Source organism: Lithobates pipiens, unplaced genomic scaffold, assembly GCF_037356315.1.
Source record: "Lithobates pipiens isolate NorthernLeopardFrog02 unplaced genomic scaffold, aLitPip1_a1.2 Scaffold_30, whole genome shotgun sequence".
Classification (NCBI taxonomy): Eukaryota; Metazoa; Chordata; class Amphibia; order Anura; family Ranidae; genus Lithobates; species Lithobates pipiens.
This window is the reverse complement of record NW_027507791.1, coordinates 39,420,263-39,442,300: the sequence shown is the minus strand read 5'-3', so window position 1 is coordinate 39,442,300 and position 22,038 is coordinate 39,420,263. Positions and strand designations below refer to the sequence as shown.

At 43.9% G+C, this 22,038-nt stretch overlaps 1 protein-coding gene across 1 annotated transcript; it reads left to right on the top strand.

Moving 5' to 3' along the window:
* The first annotated feature begins 6,593 nt into the window (after positions 1–6,593).
* Positions 6,594–13,716, top strand: LOC143942180 (Fc receptor-like B). Its single transcript, XM_077463437.1, has 11 exons — positions 6,594–6,681; positions 7,569–7,589; positions 10,757–11,023; positions 11,107–11,376; positions 12,137–12,418; positions 12,564–12,628; positions 12,755–12,845; positions 12,991–13,055; positions 13,182–13,272; positions 13,418–13,482; positions 13,609–13,716. Exons 1-11 carry the CDS (start codon positions 6,594–6,596, stop codon positions 13,714–13,716), a joined length of 1,413 nt encoding a protein of 470 aa, XP_077319563.1.
* The last annotated feature ends 8,322 nt before the right edge of the window (positions 13,717–22,038 follow it).

Sequence of the window (22,038 nt, the reverse complement as noted above, 5' to 3'; positions counted from 1 at the left end):
AATAAATGCAAAATCTGAAACAGCTAAACAGTAACAAACATCAAAGCAGCGCTCCCATCTGTTTATAAACAAACTGATGCCTAGTATATGGTTACTTCCAAGTAAGAAGGAATGGTTACAACAGATAGATATGTGGATAATGGTGAGTGAACAGTCTCTAGTGTACACAGATGGAGTTTTAATGCTGATAATTGATGAGTGTACCTATCACCAAAAATTATTTCTTCCACCACGTGCTCCACACTCCCCCCAGGGGGTTTAAACTCACCAGAACCCGAAGGTTATCAGGCCTCAATCAGCATCCTGCAATGCGTTTGCTCCAGATGTCTTTATAAAAACCTCAAAAATCCAGGGATATAGGAAGAGAGACTCCACATAGTCTAATTCCGTTTCACCATTTATTAAAAAAAAAACTCAACAAAATCCAAATTACACTGTGCCTGTTCAAAAGTGGTCACATAGCTCAAGGTCGGTATTATGTGAGCTTGAAACTATTCACTCTTTCCCAAAAGCTAAAGGAACCGAGTGTGCTTCGGTGGAGATCGGAATGATTTCGGCGTTCAGCATATCATTACCTGTGTTAAAATCATCTGCCACTCCATAGAGCTGAAATAGGAAGAGTGGGGTAGGGCGGGGATTTTTTCTTCCTTTTTTAACAAGGGAATATATGTGTAGCCAATTTAAAGGGTAATGACTTCTGTACAACTAATTTTTCAGCAGTAGTTAGCGAGATGTTCAATGCTGTAGATTTTTGAATATTATCCGTAAGACCTGAAATGATTGAATATTTTTTTAACATAACCATAAGGTTAGGAGCAGAAACTTGAGGCAAAGACAAAAATATAAGGGTGTCATCTGCAAATAAGCATCATTTCTCTCTCTCTCTCTCTCTCTCTCTCTCTCTCTCTCTCTGTATGTTGAATGTCTAAAATTTGTAGCCTTCGTGTTTAATGTAAGCTTTGGGTTTATGGTACAGTGCTGAAATCCATTGTAAAAAATGAGGGCCAAAACCCCATTTACTAAGGGTATAGTGCATATAGGAATATAACAGAACAAAATTATGTATTTTTCGAATGACAAAGAACTGAAACTAAATGATATTTTCCACTGTGCACAAGTCTACTAACAATTTGTTGGAGGATGTAACGGGTACAACAGTTTGCCTGCCTCGGGGCTATCAGTGCCCAAAGTCAAGGAAGGCTTTTTGTATCAAGCGACTGATAATGAACATCAAATATCTGGGTCAATCCCAAACCAATAGGTATGAAAGAGGGTATTTGATGGAATAAAGAAAAACAGGGAGAGAGGGGGTGAGAAATGGGGAAGGTGTTATGAAGTAAGCCCAGAGTGTGTATAATTGGGTTAGGAGGGTTGGTCGGGGGAATGAAAAGTACAAGCAGGATGTTCTATACAATGGCCAATGTAGCTCTCCAAACTGGTAATAAATCTGTAGAGGAGGGGGGTGAAGCTGTAGGTTGATGACTGTTGTTAAAAAAAAGAAAAAGGGAGGGAACAGATGAGGGTTAAGATAAATTTTGAAAGAAGGGAGAAAGGATGTATAGTCCATCGCGAGATCTCTCCGGTGTAGGGGGGGATTGTTCTGATCTACCATCGTCATTGTTGCGTATGGAGCTATCATGTTGTTTACCTGTTTGAAAATTATCTCGTAGTCTTTATTTCCTTTCCTTATTCCTTTTCATATATTCTTTCTTGCTTCCCTTATACTCTTTCCCATAGTCTTTACTCCCTTCCCTTATTCTCTTTCCTTTAGTCTTTATTTACTTCCCTTATTATATTTAACTTAATCTTTACTCCCTTCCCTTATTCTCTTTCTATTACTCTTTATTCCTTTCCCTTATTCCTTTCCTCTCTTCCCCTATTCTCTTTCCCTTAGTCTTTTTTTACTTCCCTTATTCATTCACCAACTTACGCTCCTCTTCAGCAGGTGATGCGCTTATCTCCCAGTTCAGTTTTGTTACTTTCTATGTCACCTCTCTCCTCCTACGGGAGGACCATTAGAACATAAAACAACATCATTGCTTCTGTCCAACAAGATGGAAGCTGATACAGACCCTTCATATAAACATTATATACATTTGGAACAGTGCAAAATCACACACTATGTTCTAAAAATCGTATAACTTCCATCACTGGTTCTCTCTTCAGATTACACGGTGCAGAATATTATAGGCCTGGTGATCTCTGGATTTGTATTATCGGCTGCCGTATGTTTCACCTACTTCCACAACAAGTGGTAGAGAAGAAGAAGAACTTCTAGGAATCTGAGGACCTCAATAAAACATGGAAAATGTCTTGGTTGAATTTAAAGGAAATTCATCCATTTTCAACAAATTAATATGGGATAGAAGACAGCAGGCATTTCTACTCCTGATGTACTACTGATCTTATTTCTTGAGGCCCAAAAATGCCAGGACTGTGCAAATATCCCCAAATGACCCTTTATTTGAAAAGTAGATAGTCCAAGGTATTTAGTAAGAGGCATGGAGAGTTTTTTGATTTCTTTACATTTTTTGTCAAATTTTTTGGGAGAATTAAGAAATATTTTTGTAATATATATATATATATATATATATATATATATATATATATATATATATATATATTAAAAATTCAATTCAGACAAGCAATTTATAATTTGTAATAATATTTTATTGGATAAATATTTTAGGCCGTGGCTATTTTATTGCTTTATAAAATTAAAAAAGTTATAATCTATAAACTTTTACTGAATCCATATTAAAATTATATATATAACATCAGTTAGAAGTATAACAACTTAGCCACTACAGCTCAGGCCTTCTGAATAAGCAAAACAAATTTACCCCATTAAGATAAAGCTTTACCACGTAAAAAAGCTGCGACAGGGAAGTGGGGGGTGGGAAGCTGTCGTCTTCAATTTCTTCTGGCAACTGTCAACGGTCTATAGCCAATAGCCCATATTTATAGGGTTGCCCTGCTACTCTAAATAATTCATTGGTGGAATGCATGGCTTAACTGACTTTGCCTATATTCAATTTACAATTTATTTGTTTTTATTAGATACTTTTTGCTATCAAATGAAATTGCCCCCTTTTCAAAACTTTTTGAATAGATTTAAACACAACTGCCGCTGCCTAAAATCCCACGAAGAAATTCTCCCCCCCTTTTTTCTTTACATTCCCCAAAACCTTGAAAAATATAAAGATTAAACTATTGAGTTTATACGCTGAATATAGTGAGCTGTGGACAAAACGGAAATGGTCACCAAGCTCACACCTTGAGAAGAGTTTGTCAGGAAGGAAATAAAGTGGTTTTCTTTGAAAAAAAAAAAAAAAACTAAGATGCAAAACACAAATGTCACACTTAACTGATTATGTTGTTTATTCAAAGTTCTGAAAACTAGTAACTAGTAAAGTATGAAGGGGGTTTTGTATATATTGTCTTTTTTTTTAAATAATGGGCAGGTAAAAATGAATTTTTATATATAAATATCTTGTATTCTTATTTTTAGCCAGCAGATAAAATTGTATGCTAATTTTCATTTCTCGACAGTAAAGTTAGCCCAATTTTTTTTAATATTGTGAAAGATAATGTTACGCCGAGTAAATCAATACCCAACATGTCAAGCTTCAAAATTATGGCCGCTCGTGGAATGGCGACAAACTTTAACCATTAAAAATCTCCACGAGCGACGTTACAGGTTACCAGTTTGGAGTTACAGAGGAGGTCTAGTGCTAGAATTATTGCTCTCGCTCTAACAATCGTGGTGATACCTCACATGTGTGGTTTGAACACCGTTTTCATACGCGGGTGCGACTTAATTATGTGTTCACTCCTGCGCGCATGCTTGGCGGGATGGGGTATGAATAGACCACGACACAGGCTGAGGAGAAGACACGATCCTTCTACAGTTGTGTGGGTTTCTAGAGTTCAACTTGACCTCTGGCCTGAAGGTGCCATCAACCCACACTGATGCTGAGTCTAAGGTAACATACAATGGCTTGTAATACTTCCTGTGGCCCCTGGAAGGCAACTGCTAACAAGATTGCTGTTTTCAGCTCTTAATAGCTGAAGCTAAAATTGTTGAGTGACTCCTCCCTTATCAGACACATCCAGATGTGGTTCCAGTCAAAATGACTTGTATCAAAAAGCCTCTATCCATCCGAAGGGACTTAAGGTGAAGTAAGGAAATCCGCCACGATTGAGTCCCCCTAAGTGGTGGATTTCCTTACTTCAACCTAAGTCCCTTTGGATGGATAGAGGCCCTGGCTGGGTTTTGAGCCACAAGCGATATTGGCCTTCTGTAATCGGAGGTCAACACAAGCTGGTAAGCAAACATTGTGTAAGGTGAAGGCATTCTCTAAGGTTACCCTTTCTTGTGGCGGACGGTGTATTTATTTCTGAAGAACTATTTTATCACATTTGGACTTCCTTTCTTTCATTTTTTTATTACAATTTTCTTGCTCTCTTTTTTTGGTTTAGCGCAATTCTATAATGAAAAATATCCAAAGTGAGCCTTAACCCTCTAACTGTCAATGACAGCAATTGCTGAACTTATTCCTGCATCGAAAATTGGCCCCTTATTTACCTCTATATTTTAAGAAAATAAAACAATTTAGACCGACAAAATGTGATCAAATGCACCAAAAATTAAAAAACTAAACTAAACATCACCCTCCCCAAAAATACCCTCTAAATACATTTTCAGTAAAATTCAGCTTTCACTTAAGCAAAATGAACATAATTGACAGTCTTTGCTTAGAAAATTTTAGGAAAATGTGTAACTTTGCTGAAAACAATGTTTTCAAAAGTAACTCAACCCATCCCTACCAGCTGGGGTGTTAAAAAATTTGATTGCATAAATATGAAGTTAGTAAATGTAGTCAGGCGGTTTGGCTTAGTTGACAGCGGAGCGTTTTTTAATTTATTTTTTGGGTCCGGCGGTGGGGGCAGGCGGCGGAATTGACATTTTTTTTACATTAAAATTTTTTTTTGTATTGCCTGCAATGGTATTGTATTGCTGCCAATTTAAATGTAATTTCATGAGATTTTTTTTTTCTTTAGAAATTTCATTTCTATACACGGTACAGATGCGCCACTTTACAGGCAGACTAAGGGGACCCCCGAAGGCTCTATATTTAAAGGATTTTTTTGTTTTATTGTTGCACTTTAACCACTTTCAGCCCCGAACCATTTTGCTGGCCAAAGACCAGATCACTTTTTGCGATTCGGCACTGCGTCGACTTAACTGACAATTGTGCGGTCGTGCGACGTGGTTCCCAAACAAAATTGACGTCCTTTTTTTCCCACAAATAGAGCTTTCTTTTGGTGGTATTTGATCACCCCTGCGGTTTTTATTTTTTGCGCTATAAACAAAAATAGAGTGACAATTTTGAAAAAAAAAAACACATTATTTTTTACTTTTTGTTATAATAAATACCCCAAAAATATATAAAAAAAAATTCTTCTCTCAGTTTAGGCAGATACGTATTCTTCTACATATTTTTGGTAAAAAAAAATGCAATAAGCGATTATTGATTGGTTTGCGCAAAAGTTATAGCGTTTACAAAATAGGAGATAGTTTTATGGCATTTTTATTAATATTTTTTTTTACTAGTAATGGCAGCAATCAGAGATTTTTATTGTGACTGCAACATTATAGCGGACACATCGGACATTTTTGACACATTTTTGGGACCATTGTCATTTATACAGCAATCACTGCTATACAAATGCAGTGATTCCTGTGTAAATGACACTGGCAGTGAAGGGGTTAACCAGTGAGTGACAGTGTAGGGGTTAAGTGTTCCTAAGGCTGTGTTACTAACTGTTGGGGGCTGGGCTTTCATTTAGTGAACACTGATCTCTGCTCCAATCACATGGAGCAGAGATCAGCATCACTTGTTGCTAGGCAGAACTGGGAGATGCTGTTTACAACGGCATCTCTTCGTTCAGCCGCCCCGTGAGACGATCACGGGTATGCCCGCAGCATTTGAGTCCGCGGGACCCGCAACCGGACTCGCGGGGGTCCTGACCAGCACGCAAGCATGCCGCCTGCGGCTCGCTTGCGATGGCAGGGCGGCATTAAAAATTGGACCTGTACGCCAATATGCCTGCCCGTGCCATTCTGCCGACGTACATCGGCGTGTGCTGGTCGGGAACTGGTTAAGCATCATTAAAATAATTTCTCCTCATTAAAATTTGCATTGATACATGTCCCCCAGGGCAGTACCCAGGCCTCCATACCCCTTTTTATGGCCAATTACATGCATATACGCTTTGAAAATGGGGACTTTTGATTTTTCAATTTCGGGTCTCATAGACTTTAATAGGGTTTGCTGTTCGGGTCAGAACTTTTTTCTGTTCGGGAATTTTGGTGTGAACTGAACAAGGGGGTGTTCAGCCCAACTTTACCGGGTACAAGGCCAGCATTGTCCTCCTTAAAATGTATTATGAGTTTTGTTTAGACTATCATATCATATAAGCCAGAAATGACATCTGATTGGCTAGACTTTTTCCATATACTTCGTTCTCACGACATTGGTTTTTAACTCTGGTAAAATGTCTATAAATAACACTCAGGAAGTGAGAAGATGGTCAAAACTTCTGATTCTCAGAAAGACAGTCACAACTTCCAAGTCCCAGCTACCATGTCTGTCTTCCTCGCCATCGTGTTCCTGTGTAAGTAGAATGTTTTTTATTCTTTACATTATCTGAGTATTGGTTGAGTGTCTTTTCTTTGAGATTATGTTGGAATACACAAATCATCTCAGTTCTTTGAGCCTGTTGGAGTCTCTACATAAGATACACTTATTATATTTGCATCTGTTGACTAGTGCTGCTTTATAAGTATTGATTGTAAGCTCTGTTCGTGGTCTTATCTGAAAGGCTCCCAATACGGGGGTATATTTCCTCATTCTTCTGCTGAGTATCCCTTGTCTCACGTCATGTTTTCCTAGTAGATCCCAGCCTTGTATCTCCACCACTCAGCTTAATTTATACAGCTTTTGAGGGGTGGGGGTCTGATCCCTCCATAGGGGAGCTGAATGAGGGTGCCTGGTTTGGGGACAAGGTGAATACATAACTCAAAGTTTGATTTGAACCAAACAAGGGTGAAGAGGAAGTTGATGATAAAAAAAGAGCTTCATATAAGTGATGGTGGTGGGTTGGATGGTGGATGCATAAGGCATAAAAGACGAGTCTTGGTAAGAAGGTTACGATGGAAGAATGGAAGGATCTGAAGGGTAATATGCCCGATCACTGTTATAAGGGGGCTTATGGGGTGAATATGAGGGCAGTTGATGCCTACACTATTGTGGAGTGGCTACATAAGGTCTGATTGCTTAATCCAACCTCACCAAACCATGCTTTCGTTTTTTAAATTGTATTTGTGAAGAAAGAGTGACAGTTCCAATGTTCTTTTGACTTGAGAAAATCTGGATCATAACAATATTCTTGTTAGAATTGTATACATTTTCACTGAAATTGGAAGAGAACAAAATGACTAAAAACACATAATGACATGTACTGTACATAAATTTTCTAAATCGTGTATTTTTTATTTTCAGCTTTAAACATGGGAAAATCTGGTGAGTACAGAACTAAAACCGATACCATAAATATCACTAATAATATAAAAAAAATCCATGTGAGCCTAAAGTTTTCTGAGTGATCTATGTGAAGGGCTTTGGGTCATTGATTACCATTTTCTAGAAGTCTTTTCAAAATCAGCGCGGGGTAGCCAAAACTTGCACACAATTGAAATTAAACTTTTGTTTGAATATATCACAGAAATGCCTGTTGGGAAGGTCCACAGTGCTGAGATTTTAATTTGGGTTGAACTTAAATTCAGCAAAATGTTTTAAAGTTCCAATTTGATAGAATTTCTAAAGTGCCCAGACCAGCATCAGCTCGATCGGCCTGTATGCAGCCACAGTCAGCTCCACCGGCCCAATCATCCTCTATGTGTGTAGAGAAACCACCCCGCCGTCCTCTCCAGAGATTCGTCATGTGCTCAACTGAATGTGACGTCACCTTCTAACCCAGAGCAGGCTGAGTTTCCAGCAGTGGTGGCCCATCCATACAGGGTACAGGGCGCTGCCCCTCTAATCCATGGGCCCAGCCCCTAATCTACATGCAGGGCACCGGATGCATGTATTCCATTCAGGGTTTTTTTTTTTTGGAATTACATGTTTAGAGCCTGAGGCTCTAATAGGCTTCAAAAAAGGATGGGCTTGGTGTGCAGAGCACTGTGCGCTGAGCCCACCCAGTTGTGTGACATTTGCAAATTAATATTCATTATTGACTTCCTGATTCACCTCCTGGCTAATCAGGTTACGGGCCCTGAGTCCTGTCACCCAACTGGCCGAGAGGAGAAGTGATCTTAATGGCCGCCTATTAAGAGGAGGAGATGCAGTGGAAGTCACTGCATGTCACCCAGAGAAGGCGCTGCCCGCGACCTAGTTTGGGTAACTGTGGGGCTGATGACTGACCGACTGGGGGGGTTAGATATGAGTGCATGGTTTGTGCCCCCCCAAAAAAATATACTGCCAACTGCCATTGGTTCCCAGCACAGCTAGGAAACTGACCATGCTTTGCTCTCCTGTTTAGTGTGTTCAGTTTGTTATAGGAAAGCAGAGGGACTGGTAGGATCACCAGGGATTTAACATAAACAAAGCAATACAAAGGGAGCAGGAGACTTCCTCATACAAGTACATGGTACAGCAGACACAGATCAGGCATATGAAAGGTTAAGGTAACCTTTTTTTTTAACCTCTAGAGATCCGCGCTATAGCCGAATGACAGCTACAGCGTGGACCTGCTTTGCCGGGACTACGTCTATTGACGTCATCCCGTGCACGAGCGGCCTGTGCACCCCCTGAGGGGCACGCGGCGCGCTCTGTGATCAGCGAGTCTATGAGACTCGCCTGATCAAGGATCGGAGCAAGGGGTCGATACCGACCCCTTACCACGTGATCAGCTGTCAGCCAATGACAGCTGATCATGTGAGACAACAGAGCCGGTAATCGGCTATTTTTCCTCCTCGTGCTGACAGCGCGAGGAGAAAAAAAAAAGCCGATCACCGGCGGTCGTGATCACGGCCAGCGTATCAGTGCCCACCTGCCCCCTGACAGTGCCACCTATTTAATAAAAAAGTGCCCCCCATCAGTGCCACCCATCAGTGCCCACAGTACCATCCATCAGTGCCCACAGTGCCACCTATCAGTGCCCACAGTGCCACCTATCAGTGCCCACAATCTGCCTCAACAACAGTGCTGCACCCCAGTGCCACATATCTGTGCCCATCAGTGCCATCTACCAGTGCCCATCAGTGCCGCCCATCAGTGCCCAGCAGTGCCACCTATCAGAGCCACCTAACAGTGCTACCTATCAGTGCCCATCAGTCCCATCTTTCAGTGGTACCTATCAGTGCCCCTTAGTGCCACCCATCTGTGCCACCCATCCGTGCCACCCATCAGTACCACCCATCAGTACCACCCATCAGTGCCATCTTATCTGTGCCCATCTTTACCCATCATTGCCGCCTTATCTGTGCCTATTAGTGCCGCCTTAACTGAGCCTATCAGTGCCCACCAGTGCAGCCTATCAGTGCCCAACAGGACCGCCTATCAGTGCCCACCAGTGCCACCTCATCAGCGCATTTCAATGAAGGAGAAAAATGACCTGTTTGCAAAATTTTATAACAAACTATCAAACATGATTTATTTTTATTTTTTTATTTTGCATCTTTTTTTGTTTGTTTAGCAAAAAATAAAACTCCCAGCTGTAATTAAATACCACCAAAAGAAAGCTCTATTTGTGGGAAAAAAAATGATAAAAATTTCATGTGGGTACAGTGTTGTATGGCCGCACAATTGTCATTCAAAGTGCATCAGCGCTGAAAATTGGTCTGGGCAGGAGGGGGGGGGGGGGGGGGTTAAGTGTATACTGTGTATACTGTTACTTAAGCCCAGTAAGCAAGTGGTTAGAGTGGTTCTAAAGTCTAAACATTTTTTTACCTTAAAGCATTCCTTGCATTAAGGTAATAAAATGTTTAGGTGTCAGCTTTTTTTTTTTTTAAATGGCTCAGGCAGGGAAAGTTAATCCTCGAGGTTTTGTACCTTAATGCCTTCTATGCATGAACTTTAAAAACTTTCAGCATGAAGCAGCCCCCCCTCCTCTCCCCCATCAGACCTACAATACTCTATCCCGATCCAGCGATGTACATGAGAGCAGCTGCTCTCCCAGGTCTCTTCCTCCTCATTGGCTGAGCCATTGGCTCCTGTTACTGTCAGTCATAGCCAATGAGCCAATGAGGAGAGAGTGGGGGTGGGGTAGAGCTGTGCTACGTGTGTGAATGGACACATAACAGCGGCTTGAGAATGGGCCTGCTTGGATGCCCCCATAGGAAGCTTCTTGCTATGGGGCACTTGGCAGGAGGGAGGGGCCAGGGGTGCCTGGGAGGGACCCGAGAAGAGGAGGATCTGGGTTCTGCAAAACTATTACTCAGAGCAAATAAATATAACGTGTTTGTTATTTAAAAAATATCTGCCTTTAATATCACTTTAAGGGGAGACGTTTTCATTGTTTAAAATAAAGATTTTCCAATGTGTGGGGAAATCTCTGTGACCAGGACTACAAACATTCCCATTTCTATAGAGAATGTATTTTTCTCATACAAGATGTGTTCACCTCTCTGTGTTTTGCTGCACACTGTGCTCTCTATGTGTTCTGTGTGATCTCTTTTCTCCTATAGGAGGCGCCATCAAACCTGTGGTGACCTTCACACCCAACTGGGGGAATATAATACACTATGACGATGTGACTCTAACATGTGATGTGCCGTCTACTGTACCAGAGGAGCCCCGGACCTATCACTGGTACAGAGATAAGAGACCAATACCTGGAGATCAACAGAGACTTCATATCATTAGATCTTCAGTAGGACGGGACAGAGGAGATTACCAGTGCCAGACCATCGGTGGTGATATCAGTGATCCCGTCTTCCTAGATGTTACACATAGTGAGTCGTCCATCTCATCTCCATCATTACAGATTGTTGGGTGTGAATAGAACAACCTAAAGTATCATTTTATTACATTTCAGATCACGTCATCCTGCAGAGACCTCCATCTGCCATCTATGAAGGAGACCCCCTGACTCTGAGATGTCATCATATAAGAGGATTTATTGCAATAAACACAAAATTCTACAAGGATGATCAGGAGATAAAATCATCAGAATCCGACTCCACATTCCATATTCCTAATATAACGAGGAGTCAGTCTGGACGGTACAAATGTACTAAACAAATACAACGTTATGATATTACAAATGTGATGGAGATCTCAGATGAATCCTTTATCTCTGTGAAAGGTAAATGAATGTCGTATATAAACTGTATTCTTAGAAATATTAGTAGATCCAGAGGAAGGTGAACTCCCAGAAATTATATGATCTGTGAAGTGATTCTGTTGCAGAAATAAAAAGAAGAAAATTGGTCGTAAAGACTAAAGATTTCCATTCTCGGCATTCAGGTAACAGAACGTTCCCTTCTGTGCCTCCCCCAAACACTTACCTGTCACCTCTCTCTATCCAGCACTGACCCCACCAGCTCTCAGAGCTCTCCTCACTGATGTATCTTCAGCTCCACCCCCCTTTTTTTATAGCTCTACAAGCTTTATAAATTCTGGACTTTGAACAGCTGTAGAGAACAGAAGTTTGCATTAAACATTTACAACTTATGTAGGAGGATTTGTTTCATCTCTGTGTATCACCTGAGACCAGTCACTGGTTATATGGAAGGGTTTACAACCACTTTCATACTTTATACAGGGGGACTCCCTTGCAGCACCAGAGCTCTGAGCCCAGTTATCATTCAGTAGATTGACCGATTGAAGTTTGTATGATTGTGTTGGCTTCCTCCCGTGTCTCGGGTTTACCACTCACCATCCAGATATACATACAGATAGAAGAAATGACTTGTGACAAAGCTGTCCTTACTGGGTTCTCTAATGACGTGTATTATTGTGGTGGATACAACAGGTCAACTGCACAGCATTGTGTGATTATCAACATTTAGAGAATAAATAATGTATTCCCATAATTTATCATTTCTAACAATTTCCTCTTCCAGAGCTCTTCTCCCCTCCAAAAATAAAAGTGACCCCGTCCAGGGTAATAGGAGGAGATGAGATGACGGTGAGATGTGACACCAGACTGGATCCGCTCAGAGGCAGCACAGAGCTGCACTTTGCCTTCTACAGAGATGGACGGACTGTGCGGGGATACGATGTATCTGATACATACAGAGTGCCGTCATCTCAGCTGGAGGATTCTGGGAAATATATCTGTGAAGTGAGGACGGCGTCCGGCACTGTGAGGAAGAGAAGTGATGAGCTCTATATACAGATATATGGTGAGGATGTAAACATAAAAGAATGGTTTTGTTCCAATGATACTTTAGCCTTATATACACTTTTCATTTCTTTATTCCCTGACAGTCACATGATGAGAAAATATAACTCATACTGACCAATCATTGTCATCCTTTCCTCTTCCAGAGCTCTTCTCTCCTCTGAAAATAGAAGTGACCCCGTCCAGGGTAATAGAAGGAGATGAGATGACGGTGAGATGTGACACCAGACGGGATCCACTCAGAGGCGGCACAGAGCTGCACTTTGCCTTCTACAGAGATGGACGGACTGTGCGGGGATACGATGTATCTGATACATACAGAGTGCCGTCATCTCAGCTGGAGGATTCTGGGAAATATATCTGTGAAGTGAGGACGGCGTCCGGCACTGTGAGGAAGAGAAGTGATGAGCTCTATATACAGATATATGGTGAGGATGTAAACATAAAAGAATGGTTTTGTTCCAATGATACTTTAGCCTTATATACACTTTTCATTTCTTTATTCCCTGACAGTCACATGATGAGAAAATATAACTCATACTGACCAATCATTGTCATCCTTTCCTCTTCCAGAGCTCTTCTCTCCTCTGAAAATAGAAGTGACCCCGTCCAGGGTAATAGAAGGAGATGAGATGACGGTGAGATGTGACACCAGACGGGATCCACTCAGAGGCGGCACAGAGCTGCACTTTGCCTTCTACAGAGATGGACGGACTGTGCGGGGATACGATGTATCTGATACATACAGAGTGCCGTCATCTCAGCTGGAGGATTCTGGGAAATATATCTGTGAAGTGAGGACGGCGTCCGGCACTGTGAGGAAGAGAAGTGATGAGCTCTATATACAGATATATGGTGAGGATGTAAACATAAAAGAATGGTTTTGTTCCAATGATACTTTAGCCTTATATACACTTTTCATTTCTTTATTCCCTGACAGTCACATGATGAGAAAATATAACTCATACTGACCAATCATTGTCATCCTTTCCTCTTCCAGAGCTCTTCTCTCCTCTGAAAATAGAAGTGACCCCGTCCAGGGTAATAGAAGGAGATGAGATGACGGTGAGATGTGACACCAGACGGGATCCACTCAGAGGCGGCACAGAGCTGCACTTTGCCTTCTACAGAGATGGACGGACTGTGCGGGGATACGATGTATCTGATACATACAGAGTGCCATCATCTCAGCTGGAGGATTCTGGGAATTATACCTGTGAAGTGAGGAAAAGATCTGGCTCTGTGAGGACGATTAGTGATGAGATCTATATACAGATATATGGTGAGGATATGATATGAAGTCAGTATTAATTATGCCCAATTGTAGATTACTTTTAGACATTCATACTTTTTTGGGCGCAATAGCCAGATATATAATAGGCATGTAGGCAGCAGCCAATTGTATTTGTAGCTCCCTGGTTGTAGGCAGGGTTGCTAACAAATTTAGTTTTCTAAGTAGTAACTAGCCTGGTTAATTGTTAGAAGGATCCACTGACTTTTCTCTAACTCTGAATTTGATGCACCTCACTCTTGTATCACTAGGTGGCATTGGTGCTTGTGGCATTAGAATGACAAGGGTATAGTGAATTCAAACTAGGAGTGGATCTGTTGTCTCAGCCAATTGGCAGGGGTTTCTTTGGCCCCTATTTATTCAGGGGGAGTCGGGGATCAAGGTTCAGTGCCACCTGGACGGCTGTCTGGGTTGATGTCTGTCACAAGGCTCTGGGTTGCTAGGCCAGAAGCCTGAGGCCTATCCCGGGAGCACCTGACTGCTAGGCTGTCTGAGGCCTATCCAGGTTTGAGAGAAATATCGCGAGTTGGGGCTTCAGGCAGGAAGCCCAACCAAGTTGCAGAGGTTACGACAGATGGGGAACCAAACCTTTGCCAGCGGTGAAGGAGAAACAGTTGCCATAAGAGAAGACCACTCCTGTCACCGGGGACAAGTCATGATCAAGACCAGAGGTAAAGGGGAAGCAGTCACCACTAGTGATGGACTAACTTCCAATGGGACGTTTCGCGGACCGTGAACGCGGCAGATAGTTCGCGAACCGGAACGTTCGTGGCGGGCCCCATTGACTTCAATGGGAGGCGAACTTCCCAAACCTACAGGTCAAATTTGCAGCCACAAAATAATTAATAGCTGTGCAAACATAGTCCCACCACATGGCCAATGACATAACACATGTATGAGGTGAATCTGGGATCGACAACTACAAGCATTCTTTTTTTATATGGGAAATTGTTGTGACAATTCAGGACTGTGGAGCGCATGAAGGCAATGGAGGAGAGGGAAGGTCAGGGACCAGGGTAGGCAAAGAAGAGGGTGCAGGAGATGATCACCAGCAGCGTGACATACAGCAATGGCACCTGCACCATGATAGAGTCATCTGACAACAGCACCGTGATAGAGAGCACTGACATCGGCAGCGTGACATAAAGCACTCACAGCAGCACCGTGATAGAGAGCACTGACATCAGCAGCATGACATAAAGCACTCACACCAGCACCATGATATACAGCACTGACAGCAGCACCATGATAGAGAGCACTGACATCAGCAGCGTGACATAAAGCACTCACACCAGCACCGTGATATACAGCACTGACAGCAGCACCGTTCAGAGAGCACTGACATCAGCAGCGTGACATACAGCAATGACACATGCACCGTGATAGAGTCATCTGACAACAGCACCGTGATAGAGAGCACTGACATCAGCAGCGTGACATAAAGTACTAACACCAGCACCGTGATATACAGCATTGACAGCAGCACCGTGATAGAGAGCACTGATATCAGCAGCGTGATATACCGCACTGACACCTGCACCGTAAGCAGCCCCAGGAGGAAGTCAGCGTAGCACAGGGATGGTGGGAGCCCCTAATAATGAGCATAGCACAAGGATGGTGGGAGTCCCTCATAATGAGCATAGCCCAGGGATGGTGGGAGCCCCTCATAATGAGCATAGCACAGGGATGGTGGGAGCCCCTCATAATAAGCAGCCCCAGGAGGATGTCAGCATAACACAGGGATGGTGGGAGCCCCTCATAATAAGCAGCCCCAGGAGGAAGTCAGCACAGCACAGGGATGGTGGGAGCCCCTCATAATGAGCATAGCACAGGGATGGTGGGAGCACCTCAAAATATGCACAGCAGAGGTACAGCCCCAGGAGGAAGTCAGCACAGTACAGGGATGGTGGGAGCCCCTCATAATAAGCAGCCCCAGGAGGAAGTCAGCACAGCACAGGGATGGTGGGAGCCCCTCATAATAAGCAGCCCAGTAGAAATATGACACCGCTCAACCTCTTCAAAGAGGAGGGTACGGGCATATAGTACGATGTGCTTTTTTTGGACAAGGAAGTGAGCCAAATGAAGAAATAAGGTATTTGTGCTCGTTTAAAAAAATTGTTTATAGACATATACATGGTCTACTGGTCACATGTGTTGAATTCCTCCGAGATCCATGCCTCATTCATTTTTAGAAATGTGAGGTAGTTAACACTGTCGTGAGCTAGGCAAGTACGCTTATCGGTCAGGATCCCCCCTGCTGCGCTGAACGTCCTTTCGGAAAGGACACTGGATGAGGGGCAAGCCAACAGTTCGATTGCAAATTGGGCAATCTCTGGCCAGAGGTCAAGCCTGCCCACCCAGTAGTCCAGGGGTTCATCACTCCTCAGAGCGTCCACATCGGCCGTTAACCCAATGTAGTCGGATACCTGACGGTCTACGCGTTCCCTGATGCTGGATCCGGATGACACCTGTCGATGGGTCGGCTGAAAGAATGACCTCATATCCGAAGTCACCAACACATCTTCAAACCGGCCTCTTCTTGCAGGCGCTGTTGGACTGGTACCCGCAACTCCTTCTCTGGGAGTGGGAATTGCTCCTCTGCCAGCGCACGCAAAGGCAGAATGCAGCATTTCTCGAAGCAAGGCCTGGAAGTGCTCCATTCTGCCAGCCCTCTGTGACGGCGGTAACATTTCCGCCATTTTGTGTTTGTACCGGGGTCTAAATATGTTGCCACCCAGTACTGGTCCTTGACCCTTATGCTTTTTATACGGGGGTCCCTATTAAAACACTGGAGCATGAAGGCCCCCATTTGCACTAAAGTGGAAGCGGTGTGGTGGCCTGGCTCCTGCTCATCATCCAGGATAATGTCGTCCTCTTCATTCTCCTCTCCCCATCCACGCACAACAGGGATCCCAGAAAGGTTTAAAGCATGCTCTTCTTGCTCCTCCTCATCCGCCCCGGCACCATCCTCCTCTGACTCCTCTTCAGACTCCTGTTGTTGACTTGTCTCAGATAGAGTAGCCCCCCCTGGGAATTCATCCAGCATTGCGACTTCCTCATCTTCCCGCTCCTGCTCCTCCACAGCTTGATCAATGACACAACGCAATGCACGCTCCATAAAGAAGGCATAAGGTACCATGTCACTGATGGTGCCATGGCTGCGACTGACCAGTTTGGTGATCTCCTTAAATGGGCGCAGAAGTCTGCATGTGTCGCGCATGAGCAGCCACTGGCGCGGTGAAAAAAAAAACAGCTCCCTAGAACCGGTTCTGCCGCAGAGTTCATACAGGTAGACGTTAACTGCACGTTTCTGCTGGAGCAGCCTATCAAGCATATAGAAGGTTGAGTTCCATCGCGTCAGGCAATCGCAAATAAGACGTCTGACCGGCAGATTGTGTCGCTACTGAATGTCAGCAAGGCGAGCCATGGCCGTGTAAGATCTTCTGAAATGGGCCGAGATTTTCCTTGCCTGCCGCAAGATGTCCTGGACCCCAGGGTATTTGACAAGGAATCGCTGCACGACTAAGTTTAAGACGTGTGCCATGAATGGCACGTGCGTGATTTTGCCCTGTTTCAATGCGCTAAGCAGATTGGCACCGTTGTCACACACCACTTTACCAACTGTCAAATTGAGCGGTGTTAGCCACTGATCTGCCTGTGAACGCAAAGCTGAAAGGAGTGCCGGGCCAGTGTGGCTCTTGGCTTCCAGGCACAACAGACGCAGCACGGCATGGCAACGTCTCACCTGGCATGTGGAATAGGTTCTGGGGATCTTGGGCGGCGCAGCGGAAGAGACGCTAGCAGCGGAAAAGGAGGAGTCAGCTGAGGAGGAGAGGGAGGAGGATGTAGGAGAAGGATGTAGGAGAGGAGGAAAAGAAGAGTCAGGCCTGCATGCAATCCGTGGCAGTAAAACCAAATCTACACGGGTGCCACGGGTTACATGCTTGACGGCCAACAGAAGGTTCACCCAGTGGGCAGTAGAAGTGATATATACCTTCCCTGCCCGTGTTTGCTAGACCACGTGTCTGTGGTCAGATGTATCTTGGCACCGACACTGTGTACCAGAGATACATTCACTTGCCACTGAACATAGCCATATAGCTCTGGGATGCCCTTCTCTGAGAAATACTTCCTTCCTGGGACCTTCCATTGTGGTGTTCCAATGGCCACAAATTTGCGAAAGGCCTCCAAGTTCACCAGTTTATATGGCAGTAGTTGGTGGGCTATGAGTTCTGACAAGCCAGCCGTCAACCGTTGGGCAAGAGGGTTATCCGGCATCATCATTTTTTTACGCTTGAACATTAGGCCCACGGAAGCCTGCCTTTTTGCAGAAAAACGTGAGCTTGGCGTGATGAAAGGTGGAGTGGAGGACAATTGTGAGGAGAGAGGAGAAGGAGAAGTAGAAGACGAGGCTGGACGGTGAGAGCCTGGAGTGTGGCTTTGTGTGTTCCGTTGCTCCCACTCGGCTCGGTGATGGCTGCCCATGTGCCTTCTTAAGGTGGTCATCCCTAGGTGAGTGTTGGGCTTACCGCGACTAATGCGTTGACTGCAAAGATTGCAGATGGCAACGCTATTGTCAGCAGCGGACACGTTAAAAAAAGGCCACACTGCTGAGCCATGTGCCGGTGTCCTGGGAGCACCAGATGTGACCGTACATGGTCGATGACTCGCTCCTGATACATTTGCAGTCTGCTTTGTCCCTCCTGTGCAATGTAAGTTATTCCTGCTTCTCCTCCCTATTTGCTGGTCCATATCTCCCTCTGAACTCCCCTCATCTTCCTCTCTTGTGGGCACTCACGTGACATCACTAGACACGTCATCATCGACGTCACCTTCCCCACCGCTATAAGTAGAGATCTCGGAGTAGGCAGCAACACCGGGGACCAACCTCCTCCTTGGGCTGATCTGGGTACTGTCGTCAGACTGCTGAGTAGCGGTTGTTGCTACCTCCTCTTCCTGATCCAATACCAAGAGTGGCTGCGCATCAGAAATGTCTTGATATGGATCAGAAAATAATTCCTGTGACTCAAGCGGAAGGTATGTGGTGGTTGTGGTGTTGTTGGTGATGGTAGTGTCTTTGGGGGTGCACATAGCAGAGAGTGAAGAAGAGGGTGTAGATCGAGAGGATGAGGAGGGTGCAGAAGAGTAAGGCTGAGCGAGCCACTCAACCAAGTCTGGTGCATCCTTTAAAGTAATTGAACGCACCTTCTGCCACTTCCCACTTTGGCTCAAGCCTGTTGCTCCTGCCCTACCCTTACCACCCCTGCGGAAGGGCCTGCCTCTTCCTCTGCCTGTCATTTTTTAAATGACCCTGTGACAAAACTCTCAGTCCCTATACCGATGAAGGACTGCTCCAGTATAGGGCAGCGGTCAGCAGTAGTGCACCTCAACCCTATGTACTGTGGACCTATAGCAGTCCTTATAGAATGGCAGACTGTACCTCACTCAACCCTATGTACTATAGCACCCTAGACAGACCAAGTTACCAGTCCTTATAAGGACCTTTGTGGAACAAGTTGGTTGTGTGTGAGTGATTAGCAGACTGTACGTCAGTCCCTATACCGATGAAGGACTGCTGCAGTATAGGGCAGCGGTCAGCAGTAGTTCACCTCAACCCTATGTACTGTGGACCTATAGCAGTCCTTATAGAATGGCAGACTGTACCTCACTCAAACCTATGTACTGTAGCACCCTAGACAGACCAAGTTACCAGTCCTTATAAGGAGCTTTGTGGAACAAGTAGGTTCTGAATGATTAGCAGACTGCAGCAGAAGGGCAGCAGTCAAGTATAATATTCTTTCTATATTTGGAAGAAAGAATAATATACATGTACAAGCCTATTACCATACCACTGATACCAGTCCTGAAAAGAACCTTTGTGGACCTAATATAGTAACAGCTACTGATTAAACTGACCCTCACTGCCTCACACACTGCTTCCTGCCTGTCCCTATATAATCTGACAAAACAGAGGCTACTGGAACAATAACTGGAATAGAACTTTTGTGGACCTGATAGTAACAGCTAATGATGATGACTAAACTGACTGTCCCTACAGCAGACACACCGTCCTGTCCCTTTCTCTAAACTGACAAAAGACACTCAGGCTGCTGCAACAATCAGTAGCACAGCAAACCTATATACACCTAACACCTATACCAGTCCTGAAAAGAACTTTTGTGTACCAAATAGCTAGCGATTTGGGTCACTGCAATCTCTCCCTGCTCCACACAGCAACCTCTCCCTATAGTGACAGAAGAAAGAATGTAAAATGGCCGCCGGATCGGGTGTATTTATAAGTTAGGGGGAATGTCCAAGTGTCCATGTGCTGTAATGTCTCAATTGGCTGTCCTGTACCCCATGATGAATGTGTCATCATAGGTCAAAGTTCTTTTACACAGTAAACACGGAAGTCCGCTGGGCAAACGGCGCCAATAGTCCGCCGAATGAGCGGACCACGAACAGCCGAAATTCGCCACGAAGCGACCGCCGGGCGAACCGTTCGGCCATCACTAGTCACCACCAAGGGACAACCATTCCCGTTATAAGAGGCCAGTGTATGGAAGTCTGAAGAAGTACCAGAGCAGCCTTTTCACCAGCCGGGGACAGTGAATAAGTGGGAAATCTTCAGCAGAGTGTCAAGTTAGAGACCCAGCAGGTTAGCAGGGGTGAGGCTTGAGGAGTATACAGCGGGTTAGCTGTGGCAGAGTTCAGAGGATCCAGTGACGACTGAGATCTTGAAGTCTAGTGAGAGACCGGGAGCTCAGTGAGGGAAGATCTACAGTAGGATACTGTGAGATGTGATCTGTTATTTGTTACTGTGAGTTAAGTGTACAGATCTCTATTGACTGTTTAAAGTTCAGTTGCCATAGGAGACAGAACTTCTACAAATACAGTTGCTGCATCCAGCTTAAAGGCCCTCCACCTGTATGGCTGTCTACCTATTATTTTTGCCTCGGAGTCTGCCAATTGCTATTGGATCTGCCTAAGTGTGTTCTGGCCCTAAACCCCTCTCCACCAGTTCTGTTTAAGAGACCATAAATCTATTTTTCTTGCATTTAAAGTGTGACTGTGGCCCATGTTTTCATCTTGGATTACACCCACCATGCCTAATAACCCACACTTTGGGGTAGTATGTTAGCTCTCCCTGACTCTGGAGGTCACCATTAGGCCTTTAGGGGTCGGGGACACCGCTACATATTAATCATGTACTGTATGTATAATATGTTGCTGGTATTGTGGGGGTGATTGATGTGGTGTGTCTATCATTCAGCCTGTTGCAGTTCCTGTACCCGGGGTATTTATATGTGGGGGGGAGTGGGGTCTTGTAGGGCCTTCCTTTGAAGTTGGTCTTGGAATAGAGAGGGACCTACACAGAGCAATGTAGGGCTATACTGAAGAAGGTCACCTCTTGGCAGGACCATGAATGAGAGACTCACCTTTAGATGGGAACTAATACAAGCAAAGATATGAGATACCACAGCATGGTCCTAAAGGCTCTACCATATGTTATAGAGGAACTCTGTACTTGATCAACCTCGTGCACTGCCACGTGACTGCTGGAAATGTCTGTACAAAGGGAAGATGTAATGTCAGTAGTTGCTGGTTTAGTGAATGGACCGGTCTGATCTTTGGGAATGACAAGTGAGTGAAATCCTGCAGTGTATGGGAATGTGGAATTTGTTTCGTTATGAATTGAAATTCGGATGACATTTTCGTTATTCAGAGATTCGGATGCACTATATCTAATTGTGATTACCGAATTACAATATATTATAAATAAATTATATTGAAACAAATTATCCTACTTATCCATTATGGAAAATGTATTTGTATTTGAAAAAGAATTTGAATCTGAAATAAAAAATGTATTCGAATTTGGAAATTATTAATTTAACAAATGAATCAGAAATGAAACAAAATTTATTTTTCCATCATGCATATCTAAAGTGTAATATGTGTTGAAGATCTGTTGGAGGAAAATCAATGTGATTTCCCTCATAAAAACTTTGTAGTCAGTGCCGGGACTGGTGTCACTGGCTGGTGGAAAGACATTATCCTTCCATGTGGAGCCTGGTCTAGTACTTAGGCCTCTGGCCACTTGCATTTCCTTTAATAATTTTTATTAGGTTTTTATACATATGTACAAGTGAGGCGATGATGAACAATGTATCAAGAAAAAAGAAGAAGAAGAAAACAAGAAATAGGACAGTATGTAAAATACATCAGGTACAGCAACAGTCTGGATAAATCATGAAATATCTGAGGTCTGAGGTCTAAGCAATCTAGTACTAAGCTCAGCGTAAGTCAATGCCAATAACAATATCTAC

Coding starts and splice junctions, on each gene's coding strand:
- LOC143942180 (XM_077463437.1), top strand. CDS start 6,594: ATGGTCAAAACTTCTGATTCTCAGAAAGACAGTCACAACTTCCAAGTC. Junction 13,056..13,181: donor TAGAAGGAGATGAGATGACG/GTGAGATGTGAC, acceptor CCGTCATCTCAG/CTGGAGGATTCTGGGAAATA. Junction 13,273..13,417: donor GCTCTATATACAGATATATG/GTGAGGATGTAA, acceptor TTCCTCTTCCAG/AGCTCTTCTCTCCTCTGAAA.